The sequence below is a fragment of the Ostrea edulis genome, chromosome 5 (assembly GCF_947568905.1).
Source record: "Ostrea edulis chromosome 5, xbOstEdul1.1, whole genome shotgun sequence".
In the NCBI taxonomy this organism is placed as follows: domain Eukaryota; kingdom Metazoa; phylum Mollusca; class Bivalvia; order Ostreida; family Ostreidae; genus Ostrea; species Ostrea edulis.
The window spans coordinates 74,256,553-74,283,519 of NC_079168.1; the positions used below are offsets into that span (position 1 = coordinate 74,256,553).

The 26,967-nt window shown below is 34.1% G+C and overlaps 1 protein-coding gene across 5 annotated transcripts; it reads left to right on the top strand.

Annotated features, from left to right (window-relative positions):
* Positions 1–820: 820 nt before the first annotated feature.
* On the top strand, positions 821–26,967 carry LOC125649386 (major facilitator superfamily domain-containing protein 12-like). 5 transcript variants are annotated; one of them, XR_008803085.1, is made up of 12 exons: positions 821–966; positions 6,208–6,648; positions 8,573–8,780; positions 13,934–14,060; positions 14,319–14,507; positions 14,954–15,046; positions 15,288–15,380; positions 18,550–18,723; positions 19,688–19,782; positions 20,749–20,879; positions 23,017–24,725; positions 24,904–26,967. XR_008803085.1 is itself a non-coding variant. In XM_048876902.2 (11 exons), exons 2-11 carry the CDS (start codon positions 6,396–6,398, stop codon positions 23,127–23,129), a joined length of 1,476 nt encoding a protein of 491 aa, XP_048732859.2. In that variant the 5' UTR covers positions 821–966; positions 6,208–6,395; the 3' UTR covers positions 23,130–26,967. The 5 variants fall into 5 exon arrangements, 3 of the variants coding, with proteins under 3 accessions (XP_048732859.2, XP_048732861.2, XP_048732860.2); XR_008803086.1 differs by having other exon boundaries at positions 23,263–24,725; XM_048876902.2 differs by having other exon boundaries at positions 23,017–26,967.

The window sequence follows — 26,967 nt, forward strand, 5'->3', positions numbered from 1 at the left end:
TAAATTTCATGATCCAAGGACAGGGTTTTAGTTTAGTGTGGGATCAAAATTATCACAGTGACCATTGTTTTAACAACATCATATAAAATTTATATTTCAACGTGTTGAAAAGTTTCAGGACATTGCTTCCAATCCATATTTGTTATTTTCTTACAGAAAATGTACTACTTAGTTATGCGAAAATAAAGAATAATGCATAAACCTTTTTTTAATGTTGTTCCTGCTCATTAACATTACATGCAGAATTCATGAAGTCAGCTTAGCGCTTTTCAGTACTTTCAGTACTTTGATTTAATGTTGTTCCTGCTCATTAACATTACATACATGATTCATGAAGTCAGCTTAGCGCTTTTCAGTACTTTCAGTACTTTGATTAATTATTTTCATCATCACTTAGATATATCGCAATCGGCATTCAGCAAAATAAGCTCTTTGATATGCGAAGGGTTCCAAGTGATCACCTCATCATAATGAATATCCACAGCACAATATGAAAAATCCCCACTCGTTGTAAAACCACATCTTATAAAGAAATAACGCCAGCATACATTGAAAAAGATCATTCTTTTGAAGAAAAAAAACCCCACCAGCATGAATGTAAAAAGCACCATCTTGTCAGGATAAAACCACAGCATGTAATAAAATGTCAACATCTTAATAACATAAAAGAACCACAACATGTAATAAAAAAGCACCATCTTATCATGAAAAAAACAACAGCATATGCCATATAACGAAAAAGCACAATATCATCATGAAACACATCCACGTATGGCAGTTATGGCGTTCCATACTCTAGAATGCGCGAACGGAATTGTGGGAAGGGGACCATCCGATCGGCTGTCACAACAAACTCCCCGTCGAGGCCTCACGTGTTGTTTACATCTGGCTGTATAATCACATGACTTACAAAATGGATACACACAACCATATTGCACCGAATGTGCGTATAGACAGCTTTAAAAGGTATGTTATATTTTAAGCGCAATTTACTCAAAAAGCTCGGTGAATTCATTCTAGATTTATTGATTGTATTTCAGCTTCTTCGGGATATGTAGTTCGATTATTAACTGTATTAATCCGAGATTCCTCTGACTCCAATCCCTGTTTATAATATGACATATGCAATGCTCTGTCTCACTCGAACTCTCGCTTAAAAGCAGGGGTAAGTGTCAGAAGAATATCGGATTAGTTCTGTAAGAGGTGTCTTGCAATACCCGCCCGTTTCTCCGCATCCTCATAATGTTGAAGTTCCTGAGCTCACTCGTACGTCCCACGCACAGGTACTTGTTTCTGTAAAACACTTACGACCTCTGTATACTAATAACAACACAAGGGTACCTAGCTTCAAATGACATAGAATGGCACCCCCTGAGAATGTCGGCCTTTTGAGCTTCCAGGGAATATGCGATGCAAATGTATTTACTACCGTTGTATTGTACAATCATTCAACTTAAAAACCATGTATGACATGACTGCATTCATTACAGCTCTTATCGCCGAAAACTGCAACAAATCATGGGTCTACAGCTCGATTTTCCGTTTTATACCACGAAGTGCTATGTACTGATACCGCACAGAATGAAAATTGAATATTGGTTGTATTGAAAAATTAAGTCTCATTGTTTTATTATCACAATAAATTTATACGATATGTTTATTACCAAAAAAATCTTGAAAATATTGCTTTGTTAATAAAATAAAAATTTTGAATTGAAGACGCTGTATGCTAATTTTAGTTACTCAAAAAAACCAAAGCTGTTCGTACGTTTCGGGATTTTACATGTCGTCAGAAGGTAGAAGCTAAGACTTCCCGAGAGGAGATTTAAAAATATTTTCGTGTCGGAATCATTTCTTATGAAGATAATAATGAAATTATGACTTACTGTAAATACAACTTTGTTAACTAGTATGAGAAATATTTCTGCCAATTGCATGTTTCATGCAGATCTATGGAAAATCAGAGAAAATCCAGATAAAAGATTATTTGAAAGTATGCAAAAATAGAGCAAGGAAAGTTTTTTAGTGATGTGTTATTGACTTTGTGGTATGTATTGATGTGACAAGTAACTGTTGTTGCATTGAAGTTTTATGAAACCCACTATAAGCACCAAGAACGCTGCAGGCACATAGCAAATGTTTTTCGGAGGCGACTGGCCAACCTTTTTAATTGACGATAAACATTAACTGTTATTTTCATGCATGCAAAAAAAAATTCGAAGATATATTACGGAAATGGCCCCTCCACTATTTTTGATAGTACGTACTATGTAGTAGTGATTGAGAAGATATTAATGCATGTAAGCTTGAAAGTTATAAATTGAAGCCCTGGAGCAAAGAATGACTCCCAGCCTGAGGGAAAAAACTTGAGACAGCAATGATGAACACTATAACACCCCCACCCACCCACACACTAATTAAGGTTCTGAAGATCTTTATCATGACTATTATATTTTTATCATTGTCTGTCAGGAAATTTAAACAAGCCATGTGCAACTTCCAAATTCTCCGGCGACCTCCCTCACCCGCATCACTAATTTTACGGATCTGTTCCGATATGGAAAAATTCACAGGCATCTGAAGTATGGACACCACTACCCCCTCCCCCCTTTCTGATTTTTTGGGGCGGCGATTATTTCTCCGAAATGTGTGGATTCCCCGTCTATTCCATACTAATTTCAATTTATGTAATCGTGAACATGCTGTTTGTAAGCCTTATACTGTTTATAATAAGTATATTTTATTATACCAGTCCAGTGAAACGACTACATCAATCGAAATTGGGATGATAGAGACACATTTTGGGGGAATTGTCACCGCAAAAAAAAAAAAATCAGAAAGGGGAGGGGGGGTTATAGTTGTATAGGCCTATATATCAGTTGTCTGTGGGAAAAAATATGGAGGATAGAGTCCCCTTTATTTTTTGTAGCATTTCTCCCCTAATTTTAGTACATGTAACTAAATTATATAAAATAAGATCAGTTGTGGTTAATGGTCACCATTAAAATCATCCTTTTGCCTGTTATTTTTAATTCAACTCTGACGCTCTATCTTTCTATAAATAACTCTAAAGAATTCTAAACATAATTTTAGAAGAGCGTGCTAGCCAGTCAAAATCGCCCACGTATTCTGCGCGGTCTCAGTACATAGCACTTCGTGGTATAAAACGGAAAATCGAGCTGTAGACCCATGATTTGTTGCAGTTTTCGGCGATAAGAGCTGTAATGAATGCAGTCATGTCATACATGGTTTTTAAGTTGAATGATTGTACAATACAACGATAGTAAACACATTTGCATCGCATATTCCCTGGAAGCTCAAAAGGCCGACATTCTCAGGGAGTGCCATTCTATGTCATTTGAAGCTAGGTACCTTTGTGTTGTTATTAGTATACAGAGGTCGTAAGTGTTTTACAGAAACAAGTGCCTGTGGTCCCACGGTCACGAGTGGACTCAGGACCCCTGACGTTGTGAGGATGGTTTCTCCTATTCTCTTGAGAGAAGAAGACAGGACAAGCAAAGACTTCACATCCACACATGCCTGTTCACTTCTTTAAGAGAATAGGTTTATCCGTATCAAACATTTTTTATCATACGAGATATCTTTACAGACTGACATAATTGAAATTGACGCATTTATTTTGCTGCTATGGTAATCCGAGATTCCTCAAACTCTTGCCCCATTTATTATATTTAAAAAAATTGACATGAGCTAGGGAGTTCGAAATTTTATCAATGATTTTATAAAGTCAATAAAATTCCACTCGATTGACCAAGCCTGCCTTGAGCCACACATTAGCTATTCTTATTGACTTTATAGATAAAATTCCTGTGGTAAGAGGAATCTCAGATTAGCTGCCAGATAGTTGTTGCACCTATATACACTTTAATCTAGTTGCAAGCAATTAGATTGTTTAAAACTTAATGCTGAGAAGCAATAGTAATACTATGTACATCTGAATAGGTAGTTATAAGTACAGCATTTACTTATACTGTACACTTCAGTTTATTGACAGTTAGTATACTATAGCACATTGAATTGCAATTATTGGAAATTTCCTGCAACACCCAGGATATTTTTTGTAAACACCCTCTCTGATTTTTATCTGATACATATTATTTTATACAAGAAATGAGTTACAGTACTAAATTCGTCCAGATGATCCTAGCTTTTACTATACTTTTAAATTAGAATGGTACCTAAATATAGGTAAGATTGAAAATAAAAGAACTATTTTGCTTCAGAAGAAAGATGTCTGCCCTCCCTGGTGAAAATAGAATTATTCCCCGTGTTATATTTGCTACTACCCACCTACAAATGTAGCTCTCAAGAAATTACCCCAACACACAGATTTCAGTGTCAAAATATGATTTCGGGTTGCTGTAATTTTATTAGCTAAGATGGAGTCATTTGGAAGCTCTCGGTTTTATTGTGATATTAAAGCAAAAGTTATTTTTGAAAGAAATCAAGATAATACACTTGTTCACTGACTGTGTGGGAAATTAGCTCTTTTATCAAATACCTGATGGAAACTTAGTAATTTCCCACAGAATATATGGTGTCTTCCCCTCAGATTTGAAAAAAAAAATCCCTGGACAGCAAGTGGGGACCAACTACATACTATCCTTACAGTTTTGATCTGTTAGTGTTCTTCTGTTAACAGTGAAGACATTTTATGACCTCATGATATCAACATACACCAACAGTGATTATTATCCTTCAGAATGATACAGTCAATTTGATTGGTCACATGAAGGGAGACAATTTGTGCTGATCTCCTTCACGTGCAGGGTGACAACTGAGTTTTAACTATTTACAATGCTTTAAAAATTTCTTTAAAGAATTAATGCTTGCATCAATTCTTTTAAAGAGAGCAACAATTTAATACGCAAGTTCCGAGATATCAGCTCTTCTGTGATGGAGGTACGTTCAGTATTCTGTTGAATGCTTGGTTGGGTACAAGATGTATACATATATAGCCTAGCTATGCAAATAAGGATAAAAGTTATAAAAACGTAAATTTTGTTTATATCAGCCGTTGGTATACATTAAACTGACCATATCAAGAATAATATTTGTTTTAATTAGGCCATTAAATTAAATATGAAATTATTTTTTATTTCCTCTTCTGCACGAGTGATACCGGCCTTCATCAAAAAGAGATGGTGATTATCAATTATTGATTTTTGTTTGAGCTAATTTATTATCAAATACTAATAAACTTACTAATATTGTGTGTTTCAGTAATTTGGGTGGTTACATGATGTCTGATAATCATCCTTTAGGCAATATATGAAGACAGCGATAAGCATTTGTACCCACCGCATGTGGACAAAAATATGTTTCGAGTCTCATTGTGTGCAGAGGGAAAGAACTATTGGGCAACTCGGAAATTTCGTATTAAAAGAGATCATCAATTCATGTTGAATTGAAGATATCTCTAATTATATTAGTTGCACAGTTCTTTCTAAAAGAAATACTGGGCACATTCATATCATTAATTCAGTTGAAGAGAGCAAATAATTTAGCTATTGCGTGCATTAATTGAATTGATCTCGTCCGCTGCAATTCCATTGAAGAGAGCAATAATTCTGTTATTGTACACATTCATTCATTGAATTATTGCTCTCTTTAATTGGATTATAGTGTGCATCAATTCAATTGTTGATATCAATTCAAACGAGGAATGCAACAATTCAAATATAGTGCTCATTCAGCAGAATGATTATTGCTATCAATACATGTACTTCAATTAATGTGTGCAAAAATTCAGTATTATTGAAGATATCATTAATCATGTGAAGAGATCTTTAATTGAATTGTTGCATGCATCAAATGAATTGATGATATCTATTCAAAGATATCAGTTTATGTTAATTCTGATCGACTGTCCATCATGCTTTTTTCATTGATTTATTTTATATGTCCATCTGCAGACAAGATGTATTATGGAATGGTGAACATGTCTGTCCATCCGTCTGTACCACTTCATGTCTGGCTTGTAACTCAAATACTATGACCTACTAGAATCATAAAATTTTCAAATTGTAATTAAACATCTGACATGTGTATCATAATGTTACGCAGGGAGAGGGATTAAAAAAATATACATCAAGGTCTATTTTTAAGGTCTTTGAGGATAAATTTTATTCATGCAACCAGAAATTTAAGTTGTGCTTCAATAAATGAAATGTATATAAATTTCAGATTACCTTATGGGGAAGTAGATCAATGGTGCACAGATTGAAAACATGAAACAACTGTAGGTAAACGTGGATTGGACTTGTAACTTCCTGTTCTCACAATATTTACCATCATCTAGAAAATTCTGAAAGATCCCAATCTGAGTCTCTAATTAATCAGAGATAAGGAATTCTTTAGAATTGTGTGGAAGGATGGGTTTACCGTTGAACCAGAAGGCGGGCTACAGCATTGGTCACGTCCTGAATGATCTGACGGCCTCAGTGTGGTTCAGTTATCTCATTGTATACTTTCATCAAGTTTTGAATTTCAACAACAACCTGGCGGGATATTTAATGCTGATTGGACAAGTGAGTGATGCATTGTTCACCCCATTCATTGGCTATGAATCTGACAACACTAAAGGTATCTGTGGATTGGGAAGGAGAAAATCTTGGCATCTTGTTGGTAAGTGTAAGGGATGGTGGTGCAGGAGAGTGTTATAACTACAGAACATTAACTGGCAACATTGGAAAAATACCGTGCTAGTCAATTCTAATATATTACAGTCAAAACATTTAATGTAGCAATGAAAAGGACAGTCACAATTCACCGACGACAACCATTAAAACATTGGGTTGAAATTGTAGTTTTTGAGTGCAATTACATGTACATGTATCACAACAGATATAGTGGGATATTCTGTATTTACCTTTGTTAATTTACATCATTGAAGTTTTTTGGAATTCCTGTTCGTTGCAAATATATATGAAAAGTTAACTCACAAAACTGACTTGATGGAGTTCTCTTTAAAAACCTTGGGTTGATTTTGTTATTTTCAGAATCTTGCCTACCATTTCATCAGTGACATGAAATGTTTTGGCTATAACATGACAATCATAAAAGTTATATATTTCCTATCTTGGTAATTGATGTTTGGCAGTCTTTAAAAAAGACTTCATACATAAATTTATTCCGCTTCAGACGTTGATAAATGTTTGCATTAAAACAAATCGCCTTATGCTCCAAAATTTCAATACACTGTTTCTGTGCAAGGGGTGTATCATGGATTTTGACAACTATGAAATCATTTAAAAATCACATGACACCCAGAATTTTCAATACAGCATCTCCATGCAGGAATGTGTCTCATTTTGACAATTATGTTGTCACACATGTAACTAACATGAGAAACAGCGTAGCTTACGTATTCGCATTCAGTTTTAACAGTTTTAATGATTTTCCTGATTTACATGTAAGTTTGTTTTGGAAACTGCCATGATGTCACCGTGACCTAATTCGTAGCTAAGAGGAAAACGATTGGCTGTATATTTCTGAGCCGCAGTGGAATAGAAATAAAGTTCTTGTTTTTGTGTATGTTGCGGGATAACCTCCTTGGTCTCGAAATGTTGTTTGAAATATATGAGCCTCGGCTAATGCCTTGGCTTTGATATTTCAAAATAAGATTTCTAATCTCAGAAGTTATCCTGCAGCATACACAAAAACACGATCACCCATACAGTAAAACATGCTTATGATAAATATGCTGATCACGAATTCACATTTATTGCAAAGTGATATTTTATTTCCTTATGAGAGGAAATTTAAAAATATTTTATTTGATATAACAATATCTATAATAATTTAAGTACAAATGTGTGGTTTATACGTGTGTCATAAGATATATCATTTTATACTCCACAGTGCCCATATGTTCATATCATTCATTCCCAATTTATTGAACCCGTTTTTAAAGCCCGAATTCTCCAAAACATGATGTTTACGTCAAGAGATCCAACCAGAATTACATAGCACATTATCGTTAGTACAAAAGAATGTTCATGGATTAATTGGTGTTCTTGCTTTTATGACCTATATAGATTTCTATGATCCCAATTAAACTGCATTGACTTCCTGCTCCTCAGGAGGAATGCTACACCAGAGAAATTTTATATGGATGAAAAGTGGAGGATATGTGCAACAAAATTGAAATTGAAAACTTGCAAATTTATTTTGTTTAGTCAAAAAATGCATTTTTTTTATTGATTAGAGAAAGCAATCTGGAAAAAATATATAAAACCCCTACTGGACTCGACCCGGTGATCTACAGTTAGAACTATACTCAACTAGGCAATGACATTTAAAATGAATAAACAAATATTGCTGATATGTATATTTTCATCCATGTTTTGAAAGGAAGTCAGCCGTTATGGTGATGTACTGAGTTACAGAGTACCTCCTTAAATTATGAGATGGCAGTTAATTTTTAAGATGTGAAGTTTGTGTAGATCTGGTGGAAGCAGTGACTATGTCATATGCAACATGAGATAATTAGTAGTCTCTGTATAGTATATAGAAACAGTCGATAATTCCTAAGTTATATTTTGAACAGGAACAATCTCAGTGGCTTGCAGTTATCCCTTTGTCTTCAATGACTGTATTGATTGTTCAGATGCTCCGGACTGGTCCAAGTTTATCTATTTTGCTCCTTTTGTGGTCATCTTCCAGTTTGGTTGGGCAGCCACACAAATTTCACACCTGTCACTCATACCTGATCTGACACCTGATGAAAATGAGAGAGTAGAACTCAACGGACTCAGGTAAATTACAGAGACACCATAAGGTGGAAAGGAATTGTTATACTTGTGTGTGCAGTGTGATTATATCTCTACTTGACATGTGTGCACTTGTATAAAAATTTACTTCCAATATGATTTTGCTATTTAAATTTTTTTTTTTAAATGTCATACAGTTGTTCATCTGACAATTATTGGCAATGCCATCACAATTCCTCACTAAACAATAATATAGACATCACAATGCCATTCCAACAAATGACTTTCAGGAAGCATCCATGCATGGCTATTTCATGACTGCATGTTCCAATTTTGTTGATTGACAAGCAGACTGTCAAGCACAGAAAGTTCTAAGAAATGCGACCTTATCTCAGCTAGGTGTTTAATGTGTATTTTTTTTTGGTTTACATCTCTTGTGCTCAAAATGCTCTGCAGGCGAAATTGCACAGGGTGTGTAAACTAAAAATCTTTAAATATGATATATGTCATATATAAAGTCTCTCCATATATGTATATATACATGTATATATATTTATGATTTTTGGCCACAATTGTCATGAGTCATGAGTTGGATGTCTGTATTAAGTTGAAAAGCATTTCCATGCACATGAATATTTGTCATCATTCTAAGGTCACCTGTCTCCGATGTTGATGTGTTGTGTAATCTCAGACATGTGCAACAGCTGCTGACATGGATAATCAGACTGTATACAATATATAAATGTACCTCTGAAATACAGATTGTCCCAGCTGATTTCATATTTGTCTTGCACAATCAAGCTTGTTAATTTCAGACAGTCTGTATATCATATGAATAATGAACATGCATGTGGTCTCTCTCAGAATTTGAACTTTAATCATCCATTATACACTCATGATTTATCACCTGAGCAGCACATGGTGAGTGGTTGATGTACTAGGCCCAGCTGATATCATGTTTGTCTTGATGTTGTCGATTTTCAGGCATCATAACAGACAAGCTTGTGATTCCAAGAATTTGGACCTACTATATGTATACGTGTATAGTTACATGTAATCGGTCACCCGAACAACACATGACTTAATTGTGTAAATAATGGAGTGTAAAAGACACTTACATCATTATCTGACCTATAGGAGAGGGAATAATCTAGTACCTTTCAACCATGTTAGCAAACAAGTGACGGCCTCAGCTATTTTATAGTGATAAAAGGTTTAAATTTTATTATAGACCTGATAAGCAAATTAGTAAGACTTGAAAGACACTGATAGTACATGTACCTATACAGCCCTCCCAGATAGCTTGGCTTTACTGGGTAATTAAGATCCAGCACATGTACACATGCCTGTATCATTTTTAAGGTGAAGGTACCTTGTAGGGACATCGCGGATTTGTTATTGTACTTTCGCAGACCAGTAAAAATATAATCATTGCATTTTATTGTGCCCTGACATATTTTAGAGAGGTTTATGACTACACGTACCACTTTGTCCATGGCTGTGCATCTTTCCATTGAGACCTAATTTCCTTTACTTAATATGTATCAATATAAACTTATACCATACTTGTGTTTAATGACATGCAAAACCTAATTAATTTGGATTCATTACATTTATACACTTGTGAGGTGAAGATTAATTTTCCTCTGATCAATATTAATTGATTGTATATTGTTTCCCATCACTCTCAAGAATTTTTCACTCATATGGAGACATCACCATTGCCGGTGAAGGGCTGCAAAATTTAGGCCTATGCTCGGCGCTTAGAGCCTTTGAGCAGTGAAGGATCTTTATCGTGCCACACCTGCTGAGACATGAGGCCTTAGTTTTTGCAGTCTCATTTGAAGGACCATCCCATTTAGTCACCTTTTATGACAAGCAAGGGGTATTGAGGACCTATTCTATACTGGATCCCCATGGGACCCTCTGATAAAGAGCATAATTTGCATAGTTCTCATGGATGACCTTTTCACATTTTCAAGATCAATTTTATTCTGCATTCATGAAATGTACAACTGGCCTAATTTACTAAATTCTCTGATACATGTGGACAGTTTATTTTTTTACTATCTTTTTTGCAATCTACATTAGAAATTTCAGATTTGGAATATACATGCATATATACAAAGAAATGACAATGTTTGTGGTATTTGGCAACATTTCTCGAGAACAATCCTTCTGTTGAAGATAGTGGTATTTGGCAACATTTCTCGAGAACAATCCTTCTGTTGAAGATAGTGGTATTTGGCAACATTTCTCGAGAACAATCCTTCTGTTGAAGATAGTGGTATTTGGCAACATTTCTCGAGAACAGTCCTTCTGTTGAAGATAGTGGTATTTGGCACCATTTCTCGAGAACAGTTTTTCTGTTGAAGATAGTGGTATTTGGCAACATTTCTCGAGAACAATGCTTCTGGTAAAACAGCACATACTGACAATTTCTCTGAATGCCATGTTTGAATGCTACTAACTTTACCAAAGGTAGTGCTTGAAAAAAATGTTACTGAATGCTGAAAATCATATACAGTATTACCATGGTATATTGCCACCCCCACGTACTGCCATCAAAATGTGTAGAACAATTTTCCATACAATCATTCTAAGAAACCCAATATAATGCCAAATGCATCTATCGAATTACCGACAGTTCGGGTCCACAACGTTTCAGGTGTGCAGCTGTTCGGCACCTGATGCGATGTTTTGGGAGTTCTGTGACAACGGTTCGGGAGTTTGTTAACGACAGTTCGGGAGTTGATTATTGAAATTATTAAAGAAGTAAGAGTTCACGTACTTAGAGGGATGCAAGATGGTTCGGGAGTTGTCATATGTCGCACACCCGAATTGTTGATAGTTCAGTTCATTTGAAGTAACAAAATGCATAAATATTTCTTTTGGTTGTGTTTTGATATAGCAGAGATATTTTGTTATTCAATGCATCAGAGGAATTTTGTGCCATGAAAGTTGCCGACATAATGGGATAAATACCGTTATCAGTAGACAGTGTCCATAACCTTTTTAAAAATGCTTATTATCAGCATGTAAAAAATAAATTTCAAATGTGAATATCAGCAAACAACTTAAGTTTTCTTTCCTTCAAGCAGTGTACTCTTTAGAAAAATACTTTTTTGGGTGAAATAAAGACATTTTTACCCTCAAGTGCAACACTAAAATATTGTTTTCTTGATTGTGTTTCACCCATTATATGTATTAGAGTTTTAACACTCAGAATTAATTCATAAATTCACAAAAATATCAAAATAGCACTGAAAATAATGTTTGTCATGAATCTTGAATCAATCCTGCATACATTCTGAAAAGTTCATGATTAATACACTAAAAATCAAATTTTAATGAAGTTTTAAATAGGCCTAATGAAATTTAAAAGACAGGAACTACTTTTTATACGCCCGTCATTAGACGGAATGTATTATGTTAGAATTGTACAAGTGAATTTGCATTTCAGCTGGATTGATCCATTATTGACCTACTTTAGGGCTATAAGTAGGTCAAACAGTTTTCTGGATTTTTTTTTCGTTACAGATATTGCCCTGAAATTTACACATAAGCTTCCTTTCAGAGAAATACAAGTTCAGTTTGCATTTCAGCTGGATTGGTCCGTCCATCCATCTGTGACCTACATTAGGACTAAAAGTAGGTCAAATAGTTTTCCGGGTTTTTTTTTTCATTATGGATACAGATATTGCACTGAAATTTAGTCATAGGCTTCCTCTCAGAGGAATACAAGTACAGTTTTCATTTTAGCTGAATTGGTCCACCCTTGACCTACTTTTGGACTAAAAATAGGTCAGGCTTTTTTTTTCATTATGGATACAGATATTGCCCTGATACATGTACATGTATTTAGTCAAAGGGTCACTGTCCGACAGGCGTATATTGTACCGTTTGCGGTACTCTTGTTGATCCTTGAGTTTATAGTGAAAATTTAAATTGATCAGACTATGCATTTATCTTCTGTTGGATAAATGTGTAGTACTACAGTACATGTAATTATATATATTACAAGGGAAAAATTAAAGGTTTGGAAATGGTTGAAATAGAAAATCCAAGATGATTTCTGAGCATATTTGGATTTTCTTCTGTCTTACTCTGTGAGCAGAATGACATGACAAGAGATTGAGGGGACGTCAATCTTAACTACAGTACTCCTAATTATCGCCTTCCCTCGGAGGGGGGGATTGAGAGGGAAGCCAATCTTCATTACAGTGCTCTTATAATTATAATTATTACTCGCACTCTCCCTTTGGGTAATCGTTGATGTTTTAAGAATTAGATTATGAGATGTAACAATTTAAAACATAAAAAATAAGTGTACCTGTCAATTTTAAAACAGAGAAATAACACTAAATATCAAATTCATTTGGCAGCTCCCAAACTGTCGTGCCCGAAACATCACATACCCAAACCGTCGTCCCCGAACTGTCGATGCTAAACTCCCGAACCGTTGTATATGCCATTCTAGTCTCGAACCATCATGCTCCCTCATCTATCACCACCTGTCCTAGGGTACAAAAGGTCAAATTACCTGTATACATCCACCCCAATAACAATGCCAATAACCAGGGACCAGAAGCCATAATTTTACATAATTGGTATGTCCAGTGAATCATAACAAAACTAGATTTTGCACATATTCAACATATTTAGTCATTATAGAACCTACCATGACACAAATGAAACGGTTGTCCATATGTGTTTTACAAATGCACAATTGGAGAACATCCCACTATCCCAGACAGACAACCAAACAAAGAGACAGATTGACAACATTTTGGTATCTCAAACACTGATATCGCAAATACCCTGGCTGTCTCGAAGCAACTACACAGTCGGTTTGGAAATTACTGTATGAATTATTAAAATAAACCCTAATATCTCAAACACAGTAATCTCAATACCCTGGCTATTTCGAAATGGAATTATGACTCCAAACTGTCTTTAAAATTGGCTGCGTTCTCTCAAAGTCAGGATTGGATAATAATTAATTTGTTTCTCCAATGAGCAGGGCAATTTTAGGTAAAAGCTAGCTAGCCCATCACTCTGCTGTGTTGCTCACATCTACCAGATAAATATTTCTGTCCTATGTGGGTTCCAGGTGTAAATGTCAGAGGAAAAATAAGGTATCTGATCCTTTCTTTTACAATATTAATTTTCATGCTCTACTAACAATCCTGTTTTAGGTATGCCTTCACTGTGTTGTCCAATCTGGCTGTGTTTGGCATCTTCTGGTTGTTGTTCATAGTTAATGGTAGCCATGAGGACAACATGGGAAGCCAGCTAACATCAGTTGATGCCATCAAATTTAGGGTATGTTTAAATGAAAATATAAAGTTTAAATTGTTACACTTTGAAGAGCTGAACTCACAGAGCTGATAGAGTATATACTCAACTAGTTTCCTCAATTCTTTAGGAGTTATTTTGTAATCACTGTACAAGTGTAACTAAGCAATATTCATATACTCCTAAAGAAACTAACTGAGTATACTCTATCGGCTTTGTAAAATGTTTATATCATGCTACTACTTGTGTAGATTTTTCTATACCTAGGAATTGTGTTCTTTCCAGAATCTCGTGTTCATTATCGTTGGAATGGGCATCGTCTTTAGTATCCTCTTCCTGTTCATCGTTCGTGAGCCTGTGCAGCATGAAGATGCCCAAATTGCAGATGGATACTCCACAACTATTGAAAAATCCACAGTTCTCCGCAACAGAATGACATGGACTTGCTGGTTAAAAACAAGGCAGTTTTATCAGGTAAAAAATACACCAGTTTCAATTGAGAGGAACTTTACAGTTGTGTTACAATATCTCACTGTACGTGCATTTTGTAGAATTAGTGGAAATCTAATTGATTATAATGAGATTGATGATTTCATTTGCTATATTTGGTTTTGCTACATATACTTTTGAACAGTAAGTGCTAGAGTTTTGATATTTCACATGAGTATTCCTTGTGACAAGACCTTTCCTTGGGTACCAAAACATTTTTGACCCTGTGACCTTGACAGTAAGTGCTAGAGCTTTGATATCTCACATGAGCTGAATTTGATAGACGTTAAGTGACCTGAGCTATGTGACAGTCTCGTTTGTATCTCCACATTTACTTGTATATCACTTACTGATCTTTCCATGTTTTCACTTACCTGTGATCAATTCATTATAATTGATATAACTTTGAATTGTTATATTTTATTTTGTAGATTGCTATGGTTTATATGTGCACCAGATTGTTTGTAAATGTGTCTCAGATTTATCTCCCTTTATATGTGACAGAAACCCTAAAATTACCAAAGGTGAGTAGTTTTCAGTTTGAAGAGTTAAGTTAGAGTTTCTCACAAATTACATTTAACCTTTTTATCTCCTCGCAATGGAATTGGAGGGAATATATCAATGGAATGTTTTAGAGGGAATGCATAAGGTCAATACAGAATGCATTAGGCTCCACATTGCATTCATAAATATACTCAGTTGCCATGTGTTGCATATTGATATTACTTCTCAATTTCATGTAGAATAAATCTTTTTTTGTTTCAGGATAGTGTAGCCATTTGTCCACTAATTGTGTATGTGTCAGGCTTTTTTGCCTCCCTTGCCATGAGGCCAATCAACTCTAAACTTGGAAGAAAGGCAAGTTTTTAGAAATTAACTAACACTCTCAGTGCAAGCACCACTAGTGGCTGAATTCAAGAATTCAATAGGGATTCACACATACAGACATTGATCAAGTATAGAAAACAGATTCACATATACATTGATCAAATACAGAAAAGGAATTCACATATACCGACATTGATTAAATATAGAAAAGGAATTCACATTTATGAACATTGATTAGATATACAAAATGAATTCACATAAATGGACACAATACTGTATATAGGGAAATATTCGCCCTCATTTTATTTTCATCCCTTTCACCATTGTTGTCAACTGGGCAAATTTAAGAGTGGGTGAAACTGTTTTCTCTTATTATAACACAACTATGATTTAAAACGGGGGGAAAATGTCTGCAAGTGTAGAAAGGCGAAAATAACACAGGGCAAAAATATCCCTGTATACAGTATAGAAAATAACTCTGTATATAGTAGAAAATAACTCTGTATAGAGTATAGAAAATAATCCTGTATACAGTATAGAAAATAACTCAGTATACTGTATAGAAAATAACCCTGTATACAGTATAGAAAATAACCCTGTATACAGTATAGAAAATAATCCTGTATACAGTATAGAAAATAACCCTGTATACAGTATAGAAAATAACCCTGTATACAGTATAGAAAATAATCCTGTATACAGTATAGAAAATAACCCTGTATACAGTATAGAAAATAATCCTGTATACAGTATACAAAATAACTCTGTATACAGTATAGAAAATATCCCTGTATATAGTATAGAAAATAATCCTATATACAGTATAGAAAATAATCCTGTATACAGTATAGAAAATAATCCTATATACAGTATAGAAAATAACCCTGTATACAGTATAGAAAATAACCCTGTATACAGTATAGAAAATAACCCTGTATACAGTATAGAAAATAACCCTGTATACAGTATAGATAATAACCCTGTATACAGTATAGAAAATAATCCCGTATACAGTATAGAAAATAATCCCGTATACAGTATAGAAAATAATCCCGTATACAGTATAGAAAATAACCCTGTATACAGTATAGAAAATAATCCTGTATACAGTATACAAAATAACTCTGTATACAGTATAGAAAATATCCCTGTATATAGTATAGAAAATAATCCTGTATACAGTATAGAAAATAATCCTGTATACAGTATAGAAAATAATCCTATATACAGTATAGAAAATAATCCTGTATACAGTATAGAAAATAACCCTGTATACAGTATAGAAAATAACCCTGTATACAGTATAGAAAATAACCTGTATACAGTATAGATAATAACCTGTATACAGTATAGAAAATAACCCTGTATACAGTATACAAAATAACCCTGTATACAGTATAGAAAATAACCCTGTATACAGTATAGAAAATAACCCTGTATACAGTATACAAAATAATCCTGTATACAGTATACAAAATAATCCTGTATACAGTATAGAAAATAACCCTGTATACAGTATAGAAAATAACCCTGTATACTGTATAGAAAATAACCCTGTATACAGTATAGAAAATAACCCTGTATACAGTATAGAAAATAACTCTGTATACAGTATAGATAATAACCCTGTATACAGTATAGAAAATAACCCTGTATACAGTATAGAAAATAACCCTGTATACAGTATAGAAAATAACCCTGTATACAGTATAGAAAATATCCCTGTATACAGTATAGAAAATAACCCTGTATACAGTATAGAAAATAACCCTGTATACAGTATAGAAAATATCCCTGTATACAGTATAGAAAATAACCCTGTATACAGTATAGAAAATAACCCTGTATACAGTATAGAAAATAACCCTGTATACAGTATAGATAATAACCCTGTATAGAATATAGAAAATAACCCTGTATACAGTATAGAAAATAACCCTGTATACAGTATAGAAAATAACCCTGTATACAGTATAGAAAATAATCCTGTATACAGTATAGAAAATAACCTGTATACAGTATAGAAAATAACCCTGTATACAGTATAGAAAATAACCTGTATACAGTATAGAAAATAACCCTGTATACAGTATAGAAAATAACCCTGTATACAGTATACAAAATAATCCTGTATACAGTATAGAAAATAACCCTGTATACAGTATAGAAAATAATCCTGTATACAGTATAGAAAATAACCCTGTATACAGTATAGAAAATAATCCTGTATACAGTATAGAAAATAACCCTGTATACAGTATAGAAAATAATCCTGTATACAGTATACAAAATAACTCTGTATACAGTATAGAAAATATCCCTGTATACAGTATAGAAAATAATCCTATATACAGTATAGACAATAATCCTGTATACAGTATAGAAAATAATCCTATATACAGTATAGAAAATAATCCTGTATACAGTATAGAAAATAACCCTGTATACAGTATAGAAAATAACCCTGTATACAGTATAGATAATAACCCTGTATACAGTATAGAAAATAACCCAGTATACTGTATAGAAAATAACCCTGTATACAGTATAGAAAATAACCCTGTATACAGTATAGAAAATAACCCTGTATACAGTATAGAAAATAATCCTGTATACAGTATAGAAAAGGAATTCACACATACACTGTCAGGCATTGATTCAATATAGAAAAGGAATTCACATATATATACGGACATTGATTGAATATAGTAAAGGAATTCACATATATGGACACTGATTAAATATATAAAAGGGATTCACAAGGGATCTATATTGTATATGAACAAAAGTACAAATTTCATCTGCAGTTTTTCTTCATATCAGAAAAACAACACACTAAACTAGGAAACATTGAATTTTTTCACTGTGATAATCAAAACATGCTTCCTGTTTCAGGCAAACTATATTGTGGGTCTGGTGTTTATGCTTCCTGTTTCAGGGAACCTATATTGTGGGTCTGGTGTTTATGCTTCCTGTTTCAGGGAACCTATATTGTGGGTCTGGTGTTTATGCTTCCTGGCTCAGGGAACCTATATTGTGGGTCTGATGTTTATGCTTCCTGTTTCAGGGAACCTATATCGTGGGTCTGGTGTTTATGCTTCCTGTTTCAGGCAACCTATATCGTGGGTCTGGTGTTTATGCTTCCTATTTTAGGTAACCTATATCATGGGTGATAATCAGAACATGCTTCCTGTTTTAGGCAACCTATATTGTGGGTCTGGTGTTTGGGATAGGAGCCTGCTCCTGGATTTACTTCCTGAATGAACACAATGCAAAACAGGTTTATGGTGCTGTTGTCCTGCTGGGCCTGGGAGGATCTACAATGTTAGTGACTTCTCTGGCCATGACCTCTGACCTTATAGCGTGTAATGTGGTAAGCTGCTTTAATACTACAGATAACTTTTGTATTATAGTTTAGATGGTATATTTTCTATATACATGTACATGTACAGTGAAAACTGCCTAATCGGACACTTGTACAGTCCATTTCACTGAACATTCCGAGCCTTATTTTTCATTCTCAATTTCATCTTGACATTGTTTTTTTACACTGTTTATTCTGACACACTAAAGTATTCTGACAAAATTGTCTCCCAGTGCATGTGCAGATTAGAATAGAAACTTAGTTATACTTGCACATGTAAAAACCTTATCCGTAGTATACTAGAATTAAGTACACTTCTAACAAAGTTTCCAAGTTGAATATCTGACCACATAGCCAATTCCTTAATAAAGGTGATCCAAGCCTCCCAGACCCTTGTGATCACAACAAAGCAACAGGAAAATGACAACATTTTAGTTATCGTAGTGAAAACACATTTGAGTTTTAGCAATTATTGTGATTGAATGGAATGGATGCATACTGTGATCCTAACAGACAACCATTACTTTTGATTCTGACATTTGCTACTGGAAGGAAAACACACGAAGTTTATATTTAGAATTTCATTTAATCATCTCTGTTAGTGAATGGAGCATGAGCAGTGGGAGTACTTTTAAAAATAATACTTAAATAATACACTTACATGTACTACTCATATCTTTATGACTGACACTAAACAAACAATGTATCAAACTGGTACACTGTAAACTCGGTGACATTGTTTAAGTTAGCTAAGAAATAAATTTCAATTTCTGAAAAAACAGGAGGGCATAAACTGCAACATTTTACACCAGAATACTTCATGAAGAATGTTATTCACACCTATGAAGGGAACTTGAATTTTATGAAATTCATTAAAGGAGAGGGGGCAAGTTTGACCAAACATGGTCCTTAGGGTTAATGTCCTTCTTCACAAGTACTAATATAACCATGTTATGTGTTTTGTACATTACAGGAATCAGGGGCATTTGTTTATGGTGCCATGAGTTTTACAGACAAATTATCAAATGGGGTTGCAGTTGTTTTAATACAGCACCTACATCCCTGTGTGTAAGTATTTCTAGGTCACCTGAGTTATTATTGATATGCATCTGGTTTTAATTTTACTCAGTGCATAATATTGATTGATTCATGTATAAAAAGTTTCTACATTTATTTTACGTTGTTTTTTATTTATAATACAGATAAAAATCACATTTTCTTTATTCATAATAACTTGAGTAATTCATTTAGTTCTATAATGATTCTTATAAATTGTTTTTTTTGTTTTTTGTTTTGTCTATCATGCCCCTGTAATCAGAGACTTGGGAGCATATAGTTTGTAGTTCGTCTGATTGTCCGCAAAATCTTTTAAATGGATGGTGATAGGGCTTCCATATTTCACATGTGTATTCCTTGTGACAAGACCTTTCTTATGGTACATAATATTTGACCTAGTGACCTACACCTTGTTGTTTAACTTATTTTTGAAGGCTTTTATATTTCACATGTGTATTTCTTTTGACAAGACCTTTCTTTGAGTAAGAAACTTTTTGACACCTTAACCTTGGAGTTTGACTTACTTTTGAAAATCTTTAACCTACATATGTATGTCATAACTTGAATGGTTGATGATAGATAGGCTTTTCATATTTCACATGTTTCATATTTCACATGTTTCATATTTCACCTGTGTTTCATATTTCACATGTTTCATATTTCACCTGTGTTTCCTTGTGACAAGACCTTTCTTTGGGCAACAGAATTACTTTGCTACCTTATGGGGACATGAGTGTTCCACAAACACATCTTGTTAATACAGGCAAAAATCACTTTTCCTTTATCAATAATACTGGTAATTCAAATGGATTGTTTCCTGTGTATCTGGAGGCATCCTTTATGGGAAAATATCACTGCACTAGTTGACCTATCATAGCCCAGAAATAATTTGAATTGTCTGGCAAGATTACTCCTCTCTAATATGTTGGATGAATTGGACAATATTTAAGTAACGATATTAAATAACTTTTCCTTCAGAGCTTGTTGTCCGAGCTGTAAGGGATATTACCGCCTGGTGTTGACCTTTGTCCCAGGGGGTGTGGCTGTTGTGGCCTTCCTGGCTTTGTTGACTTTACTTCCAAGCAAAATAGGAGTTAGACCAAACAAAGGTAATATTGATATTCAAATTGTTTTATAATTCATCGCAACTTAAATCTGGCACATTTCATGGAGGGATGTTTTGGCTTTTTTTGTTGTTGTTATTGCAAATTACGAGGGCTGTTTGATATGTAATGTGTATTGTACGATATCTCAAAAGCATTTGACTCAAATAGTGAAATGCACATTACATCCCTTCAAAGTATTCTCCACAGTTAATAATACATAATTTCAATTTCTGAATTCATTTCTGAAATGCGTCATGGTACGCTGATATAGATAGACCTCTGAGGCACTGATTGATGGCTGAGCCAAGGGCTTGTCGTGACTTGTAACGACAACCAGATAAGAACTTTTTAAGTTTTGGAAAAAGGAAAAAGTCGCATGGGGCTAGATCTGGAGATTATGGTGGGTGTGGCAAGATGGTAACCTTCTCCGACTTCAAAAATTGCTTCACAAGCTCAGGTGTATGTGATGGAGCATTATCATGAAGTAGACGAACATGCCTAAATCCTGACTCAGGGCGTCGTTTGTGATAATATTTCTTGAGCTTTTTTAGTATAACATCTCAGTAATACTGACCTGTAACATTTTTGCCCTTCGACACTGGAATTTGTACGGCTATACCATCATATGAGAAGAATATGCAATAAAGAACCTTCTTTGTGCTTATGGTTCTTTTGGCAACTACAGGCCTTCTACCGTGTTTAGTAAGCCATATTTTGTTTCCAATTTTTCTTACTGGTTCGAAATAGTGAACCCATGTTTCGTCACCAGTAACAATGTTTGCAAATTGTCTTGATTGAATTTGGGAAACATTTTGAGCAATTGCTTAGCGGTTTGTACTTGTACCCGTTTTCGGTCATCTTTCAATATATGCAGTATCCATTGGGCAGAAATCTTTCGTAATTTCAAAATATGCTTCAAAATGAAATGCAACCATGATAGCGATATGCCAACAGCTTTGGCAATATCACAAATCATGTATCTGCCATCACTTTCAATTATTTCCCTGACTTTTGAGACATTTGCCTTGCCTGTTACAGTCACAGGTCAGCCATATTTTGCTGCTTCTTTGACAGACTCTGTGCTGGTCAGAAATTTCTTTCTCCACTTACGAACTATCTCATAAAATACCTTATCAGATCCATAAACTTCCCCCAATTCAGTAAAAATCTGCATTACCAAATGACCAAGTTTCGTGCGAACTTTTATATAAGCTCTAATTTCTTAAATATTCTCAACCCGTTTCCCCAACCATCATTTTTACAACAGTGGTCAATGACTGGCTCTATTGAAATGACTATAAGTTTAAAACTATGTGGAGCTGAAGTCTCGTGTTTATATCATTGAAAAGGTATTGAATAGAGCTATTCAAGAGTATCATCATCCACGAAATCGTGCAAAGCGTTATCGCGCTGTGGTACAATACACATTACATATTGAACAGTCCTCGTACATGTAGCTTCATGTGTTGAATTCCTATCTTTTGCATCTTCGCTAGCCAAGGGTGACGATACACGGTGTTCCTCTTTCAAAAGAGGAACACCGTGTATCGTCACCCTTGGCTAGCGAAGTTGTATCTTTTGATGTATTACAAATTCATTATCAAGATTGAAAGTCTCCTGTTCAAGCATGTATTCTAATATTTTACAAATCTCTTCAGTAGAAGTTTTGATACAGTCAAGTAACTATCATCTCATCCCATCTGAGAAAATTGTTCAGGTTGAGATCACTGTTATATCATCAGAAACAGATCCACAAATCCTTTTCATTGCACAATATTCGTGCTTTATATTCTTTCCTGCTTTCTCACAAATACACATGAGCATGTTGTATTTTATAGTCCACATGTGTATAGCTTGGCTTGCAATAGACTAGCTGCAGAACTGTAGCTCTCTGAAAAAATATTTTGACTGTTCCGTCAAAATATTTTTTTTTCAGAGAGCTACAGTTCTGCAGCTAGCAATAGACGAGATTGGACATGGGTCTGCTTCTAAACAATGATTCATATTACTAATACTACTACTAATAATGATAATGTAATTACATACTACTTCTAATAATAATAATAATGTACTTGATTTGTACTGTCTACTAATATCATTATCTTCTGTGCTTCTGAGTGGGTTATGTTTTGGATTACAGTAAACCCCATGAAAAGTCTGGTTGAGAACGGCATCACAGCTTCCTCCCCTGGGGACAGTAGTGACAGTGAGAGAGAACCTCTCCTCCACAACAGACCTATCAATTCCCAGTAGCATGTTGCTTTCTAAACATTTCTTTGACACTGTTATGATAGACTCCATACTGTTCATCATGTTCCATTACTCATAGTGATCTGTAATTTTTTTCTCCTGTGACTTGTTTTGACATGCATGTATGGCTTTACAGACAGTGCATTAAAAAAAGCTGTCACTGGAGTAAAGGCAGACAACTCTTCCATTGATGAAGAAACAAGGTATCTACTAGGAGAAAGCAGTACTCAAAATCCATACATGTAGGCTTGGATATAAAATACATGTGCAAGTATGCTGCAAATATGTGTCTCTTACTTTTACTATGTATAAAGTTTTATGTGGTATGTATTGTGAATGTATTCATTTAAAATACTGAGGTGCATTCATATTAAATTTGATATACATCGGGGTTCAACATCAAAGCTAATCATGCAGACGAAAGCTGGTGAAAATACTACCAGACAAGCTAATTGTTAACTGCAGGCTGTAAGTTACAACTTTGTACTAAAAGAGAAAGTGTTTTGAAACATTCCTTTAGGTGCAGTTGAAATTGACAACTGTATACATTCCTCCCTATATAATCCTATATGAATTAGGAGAAAGTGTATAAAAGGGGGTCCTTGATTTAAGTCTAATTCATTAAAAAAAAAATAAGACGGGCACTCACAATCATGTATGATAAGTTGTACAATTATTGAACATAATAATGTGCTAATAAAATTGGGGAGGGGGTGGGGGGATCCCCCAGCCCAAAATCAAGGAAGTTTATAGTGGACAAGAATGTAAATTGACTTATACATATAGGGCAAAATTATAGTAAAATGAACACACCAAATGTGACATTTAGGTTTTCCCATGCAGTACATCATAGCCTACAATATGCTCTGAAATTATTGCATAATGTGTGGACTATTTATAGAAAGTGTGCACAATGACTTCCTGCTTCTCTACATTCATAAGAATATCGACATCGATCTTGAAGCAGATGTAAATATGTATGCTCAGATATCCTAGGAGAATGCCATTTATCACATTACATGGAATGAAATTCAATTTTAGGGGTGGAGAAAGGATGTCTTTGTGCATCAATATTTTACAATGCTTATAACTGCTTCAATATCAATGTCTGTAACCTTGTGAAGTGTAATGTACTCTGTCTCTCTTGTCAGATCTCTTTAAAACTGCGATTAATTTAAGTGGTGTCAATATTTTAAGTTTGTCATGTTTTGTGGGCATCAAAATATTTGGCATTTTAAAATACATTTTTAAAACAGGAAATATTTACTCATAAATCATAGAGAGTGCTTTCAGAATGCAACATTTTGGTTCTTCCATGGCCCGGGTGCTTGCACCTACCCCCTTTCACACCTCGGTGATTTGGCTATCTGTAAATCCCTCAGAATATGCTGTTAGGTAAACAAATTTTGAAGAAAAAATAATGTATGCATGCATTTTTTGAATATGCACATTTTCCAAACTTGTGAGAAGGCATTCCCCAGACTCATAAGAAACTTGAAGCTCTCAGCTTGGTTGACTAGTTAATTTCAGAATCTGGGATATTTAATTTACATGCGTATACTCACTAGGCCTGTGGACTTCTCTGTCTTCAAAATGTTAGTGTCAAACCTTGTACATGTACATTAATGTTAGTGTCAAACCTTGTACATGTACATTAATGTTAGTGTCAAACCTTGTACATGTACATTAATGTTAGTGTCAAACCTTGTACATGTACATTAATGAAGTTAATGTTAGTGTCAAACCTGTACATGTACATTAATGAAGTTAATGTTAGTGTCAAACCTGTACATGTACATTAATGTTAGTGTCAAACCTTGTACATGTACATTAATGAAGTTAAACCTTTTTAATTTTCCATTCTAAATGCAGCCATGCACTGCAGTAGGGAAAGGGCTTGCATAGATACTGCTCCTGCTGCTTAATTCTAATTATGTATGTAGTGTTGAAATAAAATAATTCAAAGTCAGCACTGCAATTTTATTAGACCATTATTGAATTTTCTAAGACTGCATGGGGTTTATATTGTTAATGTATTTGACTTTTATCTTAATCTAGCCTACTAAGTCCATAGTTTGACATAAAAGATTCCCATTATGATATAACAATATGAAATTCTAATTAAAAATATTACCAATATGTATATTGGAGGGGTGGGGGGTGCAGCCAATGGCATTTTTATAGATACAGGACTGTTCAAGAGACTTGATATTGTATGTGTTCTAACAGTCACATGCATCAGAAAATACCATGAGATATATTATATATATATACATGTATGTCTGTGTGTGTGTGTGTGTGTGTGTGCGTATGTGCAAAATTAAAACTTCGATCACAAATAAAACTGGCTATTAAAGTGGAATGCTATGGCAACTTCAGTAATTAAAGGATGATTGCATGTAGGCAATTACCATTAATTTTTTCTTCTTCTGGTCTTGGAGATTATTAGTTATACTGATAGGTGTTATGTGGTGCATTAAATTGGATTGTTGAAAATTGCTTTAAATTTATATAAGAATTTGTTGTACAAACTTTACAATATTAGCTTGCATACATGTGTATGTGTCAACAGCAAAATGTTAAAAATCAAACACTATTCATTTACTAAAAGTGAAACAAGATGCACTCTTATAAATGAGGATTTATTCTGAACTTGTATATAGTATTACATGTAAATAAATTGTAGTTTTACATGAATTTAGTATTTCCCCAGTGTATTTGTGATCTTCCTGTTACAAGCATAAATTCTATATTTGTATACTCATTTTCATTGGATTGTAATGAATTTGTTTACAGTGTGGTTCTACATGTATGTGTGTATTGAAGGATAACTGTTACAGTGCCTGTAAAATGTATGTAGTATGTGGTGTATGTTTTGATACCAAACATATGTACTATACATGTGTGTTAATACCAAGTGGAATGCATGTTTATTACAAAAAAAACATTACATTTCCCATGCAATTGTTTAATTCATGTTCTCACTCTACAATATCATGCTTTATTATACATGCCACAGTTATGATTGTGTTTGTTTTTCTGTAATGAAATGGTTAATGTGTTTATGTACAAACAACAGAATATGTTTGTTACATATAATATACATGTATATTTATTTATTAAATGCATGTTCATTTTTAATGTTTCCTCTTACATCACACAGCTATAATAAATGTGTGTATCTCCGAGTGAACATGTGTACATATATACTCAAGGAAGTCGGGACTGTGATGCAAGCTAGTATAATTATGTTGATAATTCTTTTATAAGTTTTATAATATGTTATTTTATAATACATGTACAATTAATTCATATATTTCATAAACGAACAATAAACATGATGAATGTACATTGCACATGGTAATTATATTTTCAGGGGTATTTTAAAATATGATCATATCAAAAGTCAAAATATTGTTTAAACCACTCTACAATATGCATATTTTGTATGGTATCAAACAATATTAGTCTGGTCCCCGCCCCCGCCACTATTTGATCATTCGTTTTGGGTGTCAAAGAGTGGCGGGGGCAAGGACCAGACTAACAATATGATGTGCAATGTGCTAGAAATCTAACATGCAAGGCATTGTTGTGAAAAAAATTCAAATTATTTTCATCTCACAAACCCAACATAACACTGTACCATTGTGCTTAACATGTACAAAACTATGTGTAAATGTACTCAGTTTAAAAAGCATTTTGTAATGGCACCTGGTATTGGTTTTGAAATTGTGCAGTATATTTGCTATTAATAAACTGTATGTACTTTATATTATGGAGCAATAGTATTAAATAAAAACAGAAAAAGCACTCCTACTGAGTGTATTCTGAAATGTTTGAA